The sequence below is a fragment of the Prionailurus bengalensis genome, chromosome C1 (genome assembly GCF_016509475.1).
Source record: "Prionailurus bengalensis isolate Pbe53 chromosome C1, Fcat_Pben_1.1_paternal_pri, whole genome shotgun sequence".
Taxonomy (NCBI): Eukaryota; Metazoa; Chordata; class Mammalia; order Carnivora; family Felidae; genus Prionailurus; species Prionailurus bengalensis.
Window position 1 is genome coordinate 203,706,192 of NC_057345.1, and position 12,995 is coordinate 203,719,186.

A 12,995-nucleotide genomic window follows, 5' to 3' on the forward strand; every position below is an offset into this window, starting at 1 on the left:
TGGGCAATTTTAGGACCCATGGCCTGCACAAGTACATAGTGACCAGGGGCTCATCCCCATAGGGATGAGGACTTTAGTCATACCACTAGGCAAATCACCAAGACCAGCAGAAGTATTAGTGGAGAATGCAGCAAGTCTAGAATGGATAGCAGAAGAAAAAGATGACAATACCAGTTATAGGCTCAAGGCTATTTATAGCAGTAAGGACAAATAGCAGCTCGTCCCTCTAACCCTCTTTTGTAAGATTTTCACCCAGAAATTGAGTAGCATCAATGTGAAGAATCTGTGATACCATGGAATGAACTTAATAGTTCTGTTCCATCAGAGCCCCTCAGATCCCTTTTTATACTTTTCACACATCCCAGTTGTGTGTTTTCAACAGCCAGCACCTGCAGTTCTTTTTCAGAGAACTGCCTTTGGGCTACTTAAAATACTTTGCCCATCAGGGCAGAGCCACAGAACCAAAGGCTGTGCAGTATGGGAACACGAAAGCCCATCTTCCTTGCTTCAAGTTGGAACAGGCCCAGAGACCCTGCTGGATCAAGATAAAGTCTACTCTCTGTGGGACTTTTCGCTAAGATCACACCCCTGGGTGGCTTCCTCTCCTTCCCTGTCCTATTTCCTCACTCTGGTCTGTCCTATAAGCACCTTCTTAACAAGTCACTTATACAAGTGTAGTAACCTAGAGTCTTCTAGGAAACCCAAACTTCATACAATCTGACTGTGATGTGTTTAAAAGTATTATTAACCCAAAACAAAGATCAGAAATTTAGGGCTCACTATACAGAATTCTAAGTAGAAAAAGTGAGATGTCCCACAAGTATGGTGAATATGGTGAACTGACATGCAACAGTCCATTAAAACCACCTTTTGGTGTATCTGTCCTGTAAAAGCCAAAAAACAAAAAAAACTACATTTCCTAGTTAGTGTTCAGGATGGGAATTAAGATAAATTACATGTAATTGTGTGAGATCTGAAAAGTGGAAGTAAGGCAGAGGTAATGTGTTCTGCTCCTTGTGCTGACAAACATCATTTTAGAGGCATCCGGTTTTTCTGTAGAGATTTCTAATCTTGGCAATGGCAGCATGGTCCCAGAGGTGACAGCTTCCAATGCAGCTATTAGCTTCAGCAACAGCCAGGGGCATCTTTGGTGACCCGATCCAGGGCATAGCTCTTAAAATCATTCTGAAAGCTTAACCTAAAGCCTATCTTTTCAGCTTTCCTAACGATTCTGTAAGTCTGTTAATACTCTCTGAAGGCAAATACCTTTGTGTATATAAACTGGCTGAAATGAATTTTGTTCCCTACAACTAGACACCGAATACACAAATTTTGTTACTAGAAGTGTGGTACTACCCTAACAAACCTAAAATATATAGCACTAGCTACAGTTGGAAGGTGGAGGGTCAGGACACAGATATTACAGACTGGAAAGCTGGTGAGTACTACTGCTACATCTCAGCAAAATTTTCATAAAACTGTTACTGTAATGTCTTGCGTATCAAACCTATAACTCTAAGTGAAAAGACTGAGACGATAAGAATACTGGTCTGTGTTTCAGCATGGTCCTATTCAAGACAGGTTAAACTGGGCAAGGGGCTAGCCAGCTTACAATCAGGGATGAAAAGGAATACAGCCCTCTGTGCCAATGGCCTAGAATTGAACTCGTCTAGTAATTTGAGACCATATGGAACAAAAAAATCCAATTGTGTTTGATTGTCAAACTGAGGCAATGACAGAAGGTTAACTAAGGAAATAAATTTATGAAAAAAACAACTTGATGTTACTATTAGGGGAAACTGGGTGAAGGGTATACAGGAACATTCTATATTGCTTTTGCAACTTTTCTGTAAATCTAAAATTATTTCAAAACTTAAAAAAAATTTTTTAATGTTTTATTTATTTTTGAGAGAGAAAGAGAGTAAGTTGAGCAGGGCAGGGACAAAGACAGAGAGGGAGACACAGAATCCGAAGCAGGCTCCAGGCTCTGAGTTGTCAGCACAGAGCCAGACACGGGGCTCGAACCCACGAACTGTGACATCATGACTTGAGCCAAAGTCGGACACTTAACCGACTGAGCCACCCAGGTGCCCCTTCACTTTTTTTTTTTTTTTAATGTTTATTTATTTTTGAGAGAGGGAGAGAGAGGCAGGACAGGGGCAGAGAGAGGGAGACACAGAATCTGAAGCAGGCAGGCTCCAGGCTTTGAGCTGTCAGCAGAGCCCGATGCAGGGCTTGACCCCATGAACCACGAGATCATGACCTGAGCCAAAGTCAAATGCTTAACTGACTGAGCCACCCAGGCACCCCACAACTCCTGATTTCAGCTCAGGTCATGATCTCATGGTTCATGGATTCGAGTCCCACGCTGGACTCTGTGCTGCTGATGTGAGCCTATTTGGGATTCTCTCTCTGTCCCTCCCTTCCTTGAGGATGCTCTCTCTCTAATAAACATTAAAAAACAACAACACCAAAACCAAACAACAAAAATATTGGCCCAAATTCTTTCTCAAGTCTATAAAATCCTTCTTGTTCTATATTTATATAAACTTTTGGACTTCTAAAACTCCTAGATTTCTGGACACTTCCACACTTGATCTTCACCAAAAGGCAACGATTTCTGGATACTTGTAACTCCCAGAACTTTTATCAGCATGAAGCAGGCTACAAAAGCTGCACAGCCCCAAGAAAGAACACAGTCTTCAAAACCCATTTCAGCTATGGCCTTGAAAGATAAAAGACAAAGGAAATCTATTAGGGGGCAAAATCAGGAGTCAAATGAAGTACAATGAGGGAGTTTCTCCCAAAGGACAGAACACAGACTGCTTGCTACATGGGCTAACTGCCTTCACTGTCTTCATACCTTCAGCCTACCAAGATTTTATTGCTGCTGTAGAGCAGTGACTCCTTCAGTTTCCTATTCTTGTCTTTTCTAAATAGAAATTTTTATTGTGGTTATAACTATGCCAGCAATGTATGATAATACATGTATAGACTTGGGAGTGGGGAATACAGGTTAACTTGCCTTTTACTTTTTTAGGTATCAGGCCATGAGGCACATGGCCCAAGGCACACTTAGACATTATGGAGAGAAATGCACATCACCCAGAGATCCTGGGCTCTGAACTGGATACAATGACTAAATGTATGCGAAGAATGATGAATAGGTATATTTCTATGGCTAGAGAGGTAAACTACAGCAGACTATTAACTGTCCCCAAATAATCATTGTATACTTCTGCCATAATAGTATAATTTGGGCTAGGCTAAGCATATTTCCCAGAGTTCCTCATAATTTGGTATAACCATATGACCAAACTCTGGCCAATGTGCACAGAAGTGGTGTGTGCGATATCCGGCCTAAAGGAAAGCAGTATGCCCTCCCTTTGTTCCTTTCTCCATTCCCATCAACAGACATGCAGACATGAGAGTGGAGGCTGAAGCATCTATCTTGGTTCACAAAAAGAAAGCTATTTATTAAGAATTGTAGGGGCGCCTGGGTGGCGCAGTCGGTTAAGCGTCCGACTTCAGCCAGGTCACGATCTCGCGGTCCGGGAGTTCCAGCCCCGCGTCGGGCTCTGGGCTGATGGCTCAGAGCCTGGAGCCTGTTTCCGATTCTGTGTCTCCCTCTCTCTCTGCCCCTCCCCCGTTCATGCTCTGTCTCTCTCTGTCCCAAAAATAAATAAACGTTGAAAAAAAAATTAAAAAAAAAAAAATTGTAGACCAACAAAATAGAAGGAAGCTGAGTCTATGGTGATTGTAGTTTCAGATGCCACACCAGTCCTATATCACCTACCCAGTTTTCCATCTGTTATAGCAACAGAACCAAGACCCCAATAAATATATAAAGTTTCTTTAGCTTTTTCTCAACTCTCTTCTGCTGACCCTTGACCTTGAGTATCAGTTAATTGATTATCAACTGATTTCTGTCAAGGTATTAATTGGCCATTTGCAATGATGTGGATGGAGCTAGACACTATTACGCTAAGCAAAATAAGTCAGTCAAAGAAAGACAAATACCATATGATTTTACTTGTATGTGGAATTTAAGAAACAAAACAAATGATCTAGGGGGAAAAAAAGAAAACAAAAAACAAACATTAAAAAAAAAATTTTTTTTTAATGTTTATTTTTGAGACAGAGACAGAGTGTGAGTGGGGGAGGGGCAGAGAGAGACAGAAAGACACAGAATCTGAAGAGGCTCCAGGCTCTGAGCCGTCAGCACAGAGCCCGACGCAGGGCTCCAACTCACAAACTGCAAGATCATGACCTGAGCCAAAGTCGGACACTTAACCAACTGAGCCACCCAGGCGCCCATAAAAAACAAACTCTTAACTATAGAGAACAAACTGATGGTTACCAGAGGAGAGGTAGGTGGATGGATTAACCAGGTGATAGGGATTAAGGAGTTCACTTGTGATAAGCGCCGGGTGTTGTATTGCTAAATTGTACACCTGAAACTGACATTACACTGTATGTTAACTGACTGGAATTTAAATAAAAACTTTTAAAAAAGGCACTAATTGAAGTATTTCATAATTGTGTAATAACTATTCTCCCCCAAACAACAAAAAATAAACAAAAACCCTCCATGATGAGGAAGAGACTGTAGGCTGGTGACTGTCCTGTTGCAGGTCTGTTCTCTTTTGTTGAAGCCAGAAAATACCTCTAAAAAACTGAAGCTCCTTGCCTAGACCCTATGTCAGGTTCACATCCTTTTACTCCCAGGCTAACTTTTCACATGAATAGGATTAAAAAAAAAAAAAAATCACAGATAAAGGGAAGGAAAGAATTCACACCAAAAAAAGCAGCCAACAAGAAACATCTGTTTAGAGTTCTTCAATCCTATTCTTCCTCTAAGTATTGCAGATAATAAAAAAGGCTAGGATGGGAGAAGGGCAATGATCAAAGCAACAGCAATGGCCAAATACTCTCTCTATGGAGTCTATAATCTACTGTCACTAAAATACTTTAAATTCTGTTCTATCTTCAGAATTCTCATAAACTGAACACCTCTCCCCCAATCTTCCTTAGTGACCGTAATTACCAATATATAAGAAACACTGATCTAGTGCCTTAAGTGTTCTTTAAGCAACTTACGATGATGAATCATTTTCCTTAGGGTAATCTTCATTCAACTCTGAGCCAGATGATAGCATTCTTTTCCTCTTTTCAGTCCTGTAGAGGACAAAGAAAAAAAGTTATTTAAAAAAGTCATAATTCATACCATTAAGAAGTATAAACCAACATATTCAAGGACAGGAACTATGACTACTACTGCTTAATTCTCTAAACCACATTTTAATTAATATACTGTACATCTGCATGCTCAGTATGTGTCACTGATGTAAATCATAAAAAGCCAACACTAATTACCTACTAAAATATATGCTCTATATGTTCTTTTTCTAACATATTTTACTCACTGGACAATCTCTTTTTCTCAAAGTCCTTGTCTTTCTAAAAGGCCTAAAAGACATTTATAAACAGGCACAGCTAATGACTAAGAAAAAAAGTCTTTCATACCGATTTTCTAATGACCCTGATCTAAGAGGTGTTGATGTAGATGTCAAAGAGGGAATTGTTCGGGTGACAGCTATTCCACTTCCTGCTGCAGTCTTAATTGATCCTCTACCTGGATTACCAAGAACTTTTCGAAATGGAATATCATCTTTAGTTTCCAAACTTCCTCTTTTTGAAGGTGTCTGTAGGAATAAAGTTTAACATAGCTAAGTATTCAAATTAATTGGCATGCTTTTAGATCATATTCTCACATGGAAAACTTTTTAAATTTTTTTAAAGTTTATTTCTTTTGGGGGGGAGGGGGAGTGTCGCACAAGTGGCGGAGGAGCAGAGAAAGAGAGAGACAGAATCTGAAGCAGGCTCCAGGCTCTGAGTGGTCAGCACAGAGCCCTATGCGGGGCTTGAATTTACAAAGCGTGAGATCATGACCTGAGCTGAAGTCAAATGCTTAACCAATGAGCCACCCAGGCACCCCTCATATGGAAAATTTTTATGAAAATAATTCACAACTAGAAACCCATCTCCAGATAGTCTAGCCTAATTGGCTTGGAGTGAGGCGCATTCACCAGTAGGCTTTTTTGAAGCACTCTAGCTGATTCTAATGTGGAGTCTGCATCAGAAATTGAACTTGACACTCATTTTCTTCTAGCACTCCCATCAACTTAAAATTTCCGCACTATAACTGGAGGCAGAAAGGAATTTGCTTTGAATACCGGACTTAAAAAAAAAAAAAAGACTCAGATACATAAGATGTGATTCTAGTGATTAGCATGAAAATAAATCTTCAGAGAAAAACATTCAATGATTATGATCATGTGACATAAGTATGAGAAAAAGAAGCAATGATGATATTTCATTGCCATAACTTAAATACCAAGTCACATATGCCTCATATGACTTTTGAGGGGTTCTAGTCTGGAGGAATCAATGAAACAAATACATCATGATGGGGAGAATGAGAGTGAGACAGAGTCCACTGGCAGAAGATCACTCGAAGAGTCTACCCTAAAAATACAGCAAGAACATTCAAAGCGAATACAACAGGGGCGCCTGGGTGGCACAGTCGGTTAAGCGTCCGACTTCAGCCAGGTCACGATCTCGCGGTCCGTGAGTTCGAGCCCCGCGTCGGGCTCTGGGCGGATGGCTCAGAGCCTGGAGCCTGTTTCCGATTCTGTGTCTCCCTCTCTCTCTGCCCCTCCCCCGTTCATGCTCTGTCTCTCTCTGTCCCAAAAATAAATAAACGTTGAAAAAAAAATTAAAAAAATAAATAAATAAATAAAAATAAAAATTAAAAAAAAAAAAAAAAAGCGAATACAACAATTTAAACATCTTAGTTGGGAAGTAGTGCTTTTGGCCGGCATTCTGTCAGATAAGTTTTACAACTAGATTAAAAGCAATGTAATTTCTCTATGGAAGAAATTTCTAATTTTTTTCTTTCTACAGAATTACATACAATCTTAGGATAGGAAAGAAAAAAATCTCTGAGATCATCTGAATGAACAATTTTAAAAAGTTAGAATTTATTTTCAAATGGGTGATATATTCTTAAGACTCAAAAATCAAAATACTAATATAAAAGCCATACACTAAGAAGTCTCATTATCATCCACTGCCATCCATCCAGTTCTTCCACTTGCCATTCTCTTATCCTCTATAAGTATTCTTCTTTATGTAAATGCAAACCACCTTCATTCTTTTTGTTACACAAATGGTAGTATACTATACAGTATACATATGTATACTGTTTTGCATTTTTTAACCCTTTTGACCATGATCTCGACTTAGAAATATTTTACATCATAAACTATTATACATACATAAAATGACAATAGAAATTTCAGAAATCAATACTTATCCTTACTATGTATAATACTTCCTCTATTATTTTCTATTTTGTTCCTTTTTTATTTAATGCTAGTTATGACCCATAAAATTGATTTTACAATCCCACTGACAGGAATCATTACTTGTGAGAGTATAAATATTTGTTTCTGCTACATATGTTAACATTTACATATTTAAGTATTCTAACAGTTTAAATTTCTTTTTTTTTTTTGTTAATTTTTTTTAACGTTTATTTATTTTTGAGACAGAGAGAGACAAAGCATGAATGGGGGAGGGTCAGAGAGAGAGGGAGACACAGAATTCGAAGCAGGCTCCAGGCTCCGAGCCATCAGCACAGAGCCCGACGCGGGGCTTGAACTCACAAACCGCGAGACCATAACCTGAGCCGAAGTCAGCCGCCCAACCGACTGAGCCACCCAGGCGCCCCTAACAGTTTAAATTTCTATCTATATGTGAGTCTCCAAATAATTATGCTGAATGAAAAAGACAAAAAATATATACACTGATTCCACTTATATAAAACTCTAGAAAATGCAAACTAATCTACAGTGACAAAAAACAAACCAGTTGTGGTTTAGGGGATAGATGCCAGAGAGAAATCAGGAAGGAAGGATTACCAAGAGGGATGAGGAAACTTTTAAGGGTTATGGCTTATGTTCACTTGGTTGATTATGGTGATGATTTTATAGGTATTATACCTAAGTCAAAACGTGTCAAATTGTACACCTCAAATATGTGCATTTATAGCATGTCAATCATATTTCAATTAAAATGTAAAGGAAAAAAAACACCCATAACCTATTAAAAAAACTAACAAAAATAAAATCTCCCTGCTTAGTCCAGCAAATGGACTAAGTAATCACCTCTCCCAGCCAAACAGAACTCATCAATTTACTTACAGAATAGTTCAAAGCTTTTCTTTATGTCTGGTTTCCATTTATGAGATAAATTTTAAAAGACATAGGACTCCTAAGTTGTAATAGTACACAGGAAGACTCATGGCTATCTGAATGTTTATGAAAGAAAAACTACTTAAAAAGTAAACAGAGAACCTCAACAAAGCAGGTTGGTATCATATAGTATAGGGGAAAAGTTCATAATGCAGAACAGACTCAAAGGACGTCACAGAAGTAATAGCAACAAATATTTATAGGATTGTTAGTATATGGTACCATGAGCTAAGCACTTTTACAGGACTATCTCACAGCAACCCTTAAAATATTACTTCTGTCTCAATTTTACCAATGGAGAGTAAGGTTCAGGATACTCAAGGAACTTCTCCAATGACCCAGGACTAGTAAACAGCAGCACCAAATCTCAAACCTACATCTAATACCAAAGCTATGTTTGTAAAAACTACTCTTTGGGACACCTGGGTGGCTCAACTGGTTGAGTGTCCAATTCTTGATCTCAGCTCAGGTCTTGGTCTCAAGGTCGTGAGTTTGAGCCCTACATTGGGCTCTACCTGGACCCAGCCTACTTAAAAAAAATACATATATATAAAAAAAAAAAATACACTTTACTGTGGTTCATGATGACCATGAGACACAGAGCATAGGTCACAGTGGGTTCAGTAAAACTACATGTAAGAAGGGGAATTTGTGATAAATTATGGAAAAAACTTGCATAATAATAGTTGATTTTAACTTTTTTTAAAAGCTAGAAAAGTCAAATGAACATACCTGATTGTCTGAGTAAGAAAGCTGCCTGTTGGTTTCCTTCTGTGAGGTCCTGCTGCCCAGAATAGCTCCAAAACTACCAGACCCCTGAGGTTTCGTGGCTGGTGGGGGAAAAATAAATGAATAAATCCCAAGTCATTTACTTTAATAAAGAGATTTACCATTATTACAGAATACTGGAAAAAAAAAAAAAAACAGAAGAAACATTAAAAAATCAAAGTGCTAGGGTGCCTGGGTGGCTCAGTGGGTTCAGCCTCTGACTCTTGATTTCAGCTCAGGTCATGATCTCACGAGTTTGTGGGTTTGAGCCCCAATACAGGCTCTGCCCACTGAGAGTGTGGGGCCTACTTGGGATTTTCTCTGTCTCTCCCCCTCTCTCTCTGCCCCTTCAGCATACTTTTTCTCTCTCTCTCAAATAAACTTTAAAAAAAAAAAATCAAAGAGCTTATCAACCGATTCTTTCTGAAAATATATCTGCTATATATAGTAACTGAAATTCCAAGCTAGAGTCTCAAGCAAAAAATGAAATAACATGCAAAAATCTGGGAAGATGTAATAGAAAAATAAATTTAAAAAAAATCTTTTTTAACGTTTATTTTTGAGAGAGAGAGAGAAAGAGTGTGAGTGGGGGAAGGCAGAGAGAGAGGGAGACACAGAATCTGAAGCAGGCTCCTGGCTCTGAGCTGTCTGCATACAGCCTGACATGGGGCTTGAACTCACAAACCATGAGATCATGACCTGAGCGAAAGTCGGATGTTTAACTGACTGAGCTACCCAGGTGCCCCCAAAAATAAAATTTTAAATGCAAAATCAAAGTGCTACAAAGTCTCCTCTATAAATATTTGGTAATTAACACTACAGAAAAATTAGTCACTATGTGTCAATGGCATGAACACTGACACTGGATGCTAAGGAAACATGTTAGAACCAGTGACAGATATACTTCCAATAACCTATATACTCTATTAAGTTCAGCAAGCAGCATAAATGGTTTCTATTCCAAAGAAATCAGTGCTAGCTTAAAATACACATGGTACTGGGGCACCTGGGTGGCTCAGCCGGTTAAGCATCTGACTTTGGCTCAGGTCATGATCTCACAGCTTGTGAGTTTGAGCTCTGCACTGGGCTCTGCCCTGGCAGTGTGGATCCTGCTTGGGATTCTCTCTCTCTCCCTCTCTCTCTCTGCCCCTCCCCACTTGTGCTTGCTCTCTCTCAAAACAAACTTAAAACAAAAAACATGTAAGGTACTGCAGAAGTGTGAATTTGTATATACTTTAGAAGTATTTTATACTTCAGTCAATTTCCCACAATCCTTTGAAATGTTTTAACTTTTAAAAAATGCAAATACTGAGCATTCTTTCATGTATCTTCTTGCATGAATAAAATTGTTTTTGTAGAATAGGAATTCTAAGAACTTGTTAGAATAAGAATTGGTGGAGTAAAGGATGTACGGTTTTTGTTTTGTTATTTTTTGTGAGAGGGAAAGAGAGGAAGAGAGAGAGAGAGGGAGAGAGAGGGAGAGAGAGGGAGAGAGAGGGAGAGAGAGGGAGAGAGGAAGAGAGAGAGAGAGAGAGAGAGAGAGAGAGAGAGAGAATCCCAAGCAGGCTCTTTCCTTAGCACAGAGCCCAACGTGGGGCTCAATCCCACAACCCTGGTATCATGACCTGAGCTGAAATCAAGAGTCGGACACTTAATGGGGTATTGGGTGGCTCAATCAGTTAAGTATCCGACTTCGGCTCAGGTCATAATCTCACGGCTCATGGGTTTGAATCCCACACACAGCTCTGTGCTGACAGCTCAGAGCCTGGAGCCTGTTTCGGATTCTGTGTCTCTCTCTCCGCCCCTCCCTCGCTTGTACTCTGTCTCTCTGTCTCTCTCTCTCGCTCTCAAAAGTAAATAAACGTCAAAAAAAATATTAAAAAACAAACAAAAAAAGAGTTGGACACATAACCAACTGAGCTACCCAGGGGCCCCAGGGAAGTGGTTTTAAACTAAATTGGTATTACCAGTTATTCCTCCAAAAAATATCTCTAAGTTGCTACCAAATAAATGAAACTATCTTGTTCTCCTCATACTATTGCTGATGTGATACTAAGAACTTGAATTTAATTATTGGTGAAGTTGAGATTTTTTCATGTATTAGAGCCATCTGTTTATCTTCCTGAATTTCCTATATGCAGTTTCTACTACTCTACTGGATTGTCCTTCTCACACTGATTTGGAAAATAGGTCTTTGTTTATTAGCAACATTAACTCTGTCACTGTGGCTAATATTTTCGTTGTTTTTTTTTTTTTTTTTACTCTTGCCTCAGAGATCATTTAAGTTTTTTACAGTCCATTATTAATCTTTTCCTTTACTGATTCTGTTTTTATATCATAGTCAGAAAGGTCTTTTCCATCTAGATATTATGTTAAAATCCAGTGTTCCCCTTTAATAACACTTTTATCATTTTACTTTTTTATATTCAAATCCTTGATCAATGTAAAATCTATTTAGATGAATGAAGTGAGATAGGGAGCCAGCTTTTTTCTTCTTAAATGGTTAGTTATCTCATTTATAGATAACACGTCTATCAAATTTAGTCTTTTTTCCACTGATCTGAATTGCCACACATTATATATTAAATGTGCTATACTTTTCAAAGTATCTTTACATTCATTATCCTACTCTAGTCTCTGTAAAGTACATATTACTTTTGGGCAGCAAAGGCAACTAAAGTCAAAAGATTAAAATAACTTGTCCAAGAGCAGCACAAGACAATTCAACTCCACAGCCTGCTCCTTTTGACCTAATTACTAAGTGTCTCTCTTATACCAGTCATGCTTTCTATTTATGAGATTTTATTCTTTAAGACCTGAACTTAAGGTAATATAACCTTCATTTTAGAGATGAGAAACTGAAACTCAGTTGTTAAGTGACATATTGAAAACCACACAGGAAGTAAACAGAGGTAGGATTCAAACCCAAATCTGTTTAGGTCCAAAATTCACATTTCTCCACTATATCATGTTGTTCAGATTTAAATATGGGTTTTCAGAGAGTCTATTGTGCTTTCCATTCCAATTTATTTAGAGACATGCTTTTCTTACATGTGTCAACTTTTAAAACAGTGGGTCAATTAACATGATGGGTACAATGAAATAAAACAAAAACAGAAAGGTATATAGACATAGTCCCTGACATATTCTAAAAATTTTAAACAGTATTCAATTCCTTGATTCTAAAATTCAACAGTTATTTAGTAAATTGACATAGCTCCGATTTGGTAACATGAACATATGAGTAGGTACTACATAGCAATCAATTTTTTAATTTTACAAGGAATATAGTGTATCAAATAGATACTAATTAAACACAAGCAAAGTAGCACTCCTACATCTTCACCTTCTAACATTTTTATGTGTCATATCTGAGTTAAAAAAAAACCCAAAATTTGTCAACTATAAAATATTAGTAATGAAGTTTTGATGAGAATATAGCTGAACACTAATAGTAATAGTGGAAAACTCATTTTAAGCACTAGATTATTCCTTTAAAAATGTCTATAAATACATTTTTTAAATCAAAACATTTTAAATGAAAGGGATTAGGAAAGGGGAGGGGAACCTAATCATACTGTATGATTTTTGTATAGTACTTGCTATCTTCATAGCAAGAGTAAAACCTCAGAATAAGTCTCATGTAGAGAAACACAAATACCTAAGATTTAAATGACAAGGTAACTCTTCCCAATAGGTTCCCTCCTCCTTTGCTAGCCATAGTGTTTCGTAGAATCTTTAAGGTTTTCTACATATAGGATCATATCATCTGAGAACAGATATAATTTTCTTTTCTTTTTAAAAAAATTTTTCTTTTCTTTTAAAGTAAGCTCTACACCCAACATGGGGCTTGGAACTCATGACCCAGAGATCAAGACTCATACACGCTACGGTCTGAGCCAGCCAGGC

At 38.1% G+C, this 12,995-nt stretch overlaps 1 protein-coding gene across 3 annotated transcripts in view; it reads right to left on the reverse strand.

The window, feature by feature from the left end:
* USP37 (ubiquitin specific peptidase 37) overlaps positions 1 to 12,995 on the reverse strand; it is a 100,290-nt gene that overhangs the window by 72,317 nt on the left and 14,978 nt on the right. For all 3 annotated transcript variants that reach the window (XM_043577819.1, XM_043577820.1, XM_043577818.1), the window contains exons 5-7: positions 9,051 to 9,148; positions 5,527 to 5,705; positions 5,101 to 5,178 (exon numbers count right to left, since the gene is read on the reverse strand). In XM_043577819.1, the coding sequence (XP_043433754.1) occupies positions 5,101 to 5,178; positions 5,527 to 5,705; positions 9,051 to 9,148 (355 nt within the window). The remainder of the gene's footprint in view (positions 1 to 5,100; positions 5,179 to 5,526; positions 5,706 to 9,050; positions 9,149 to 12,995) is intronic.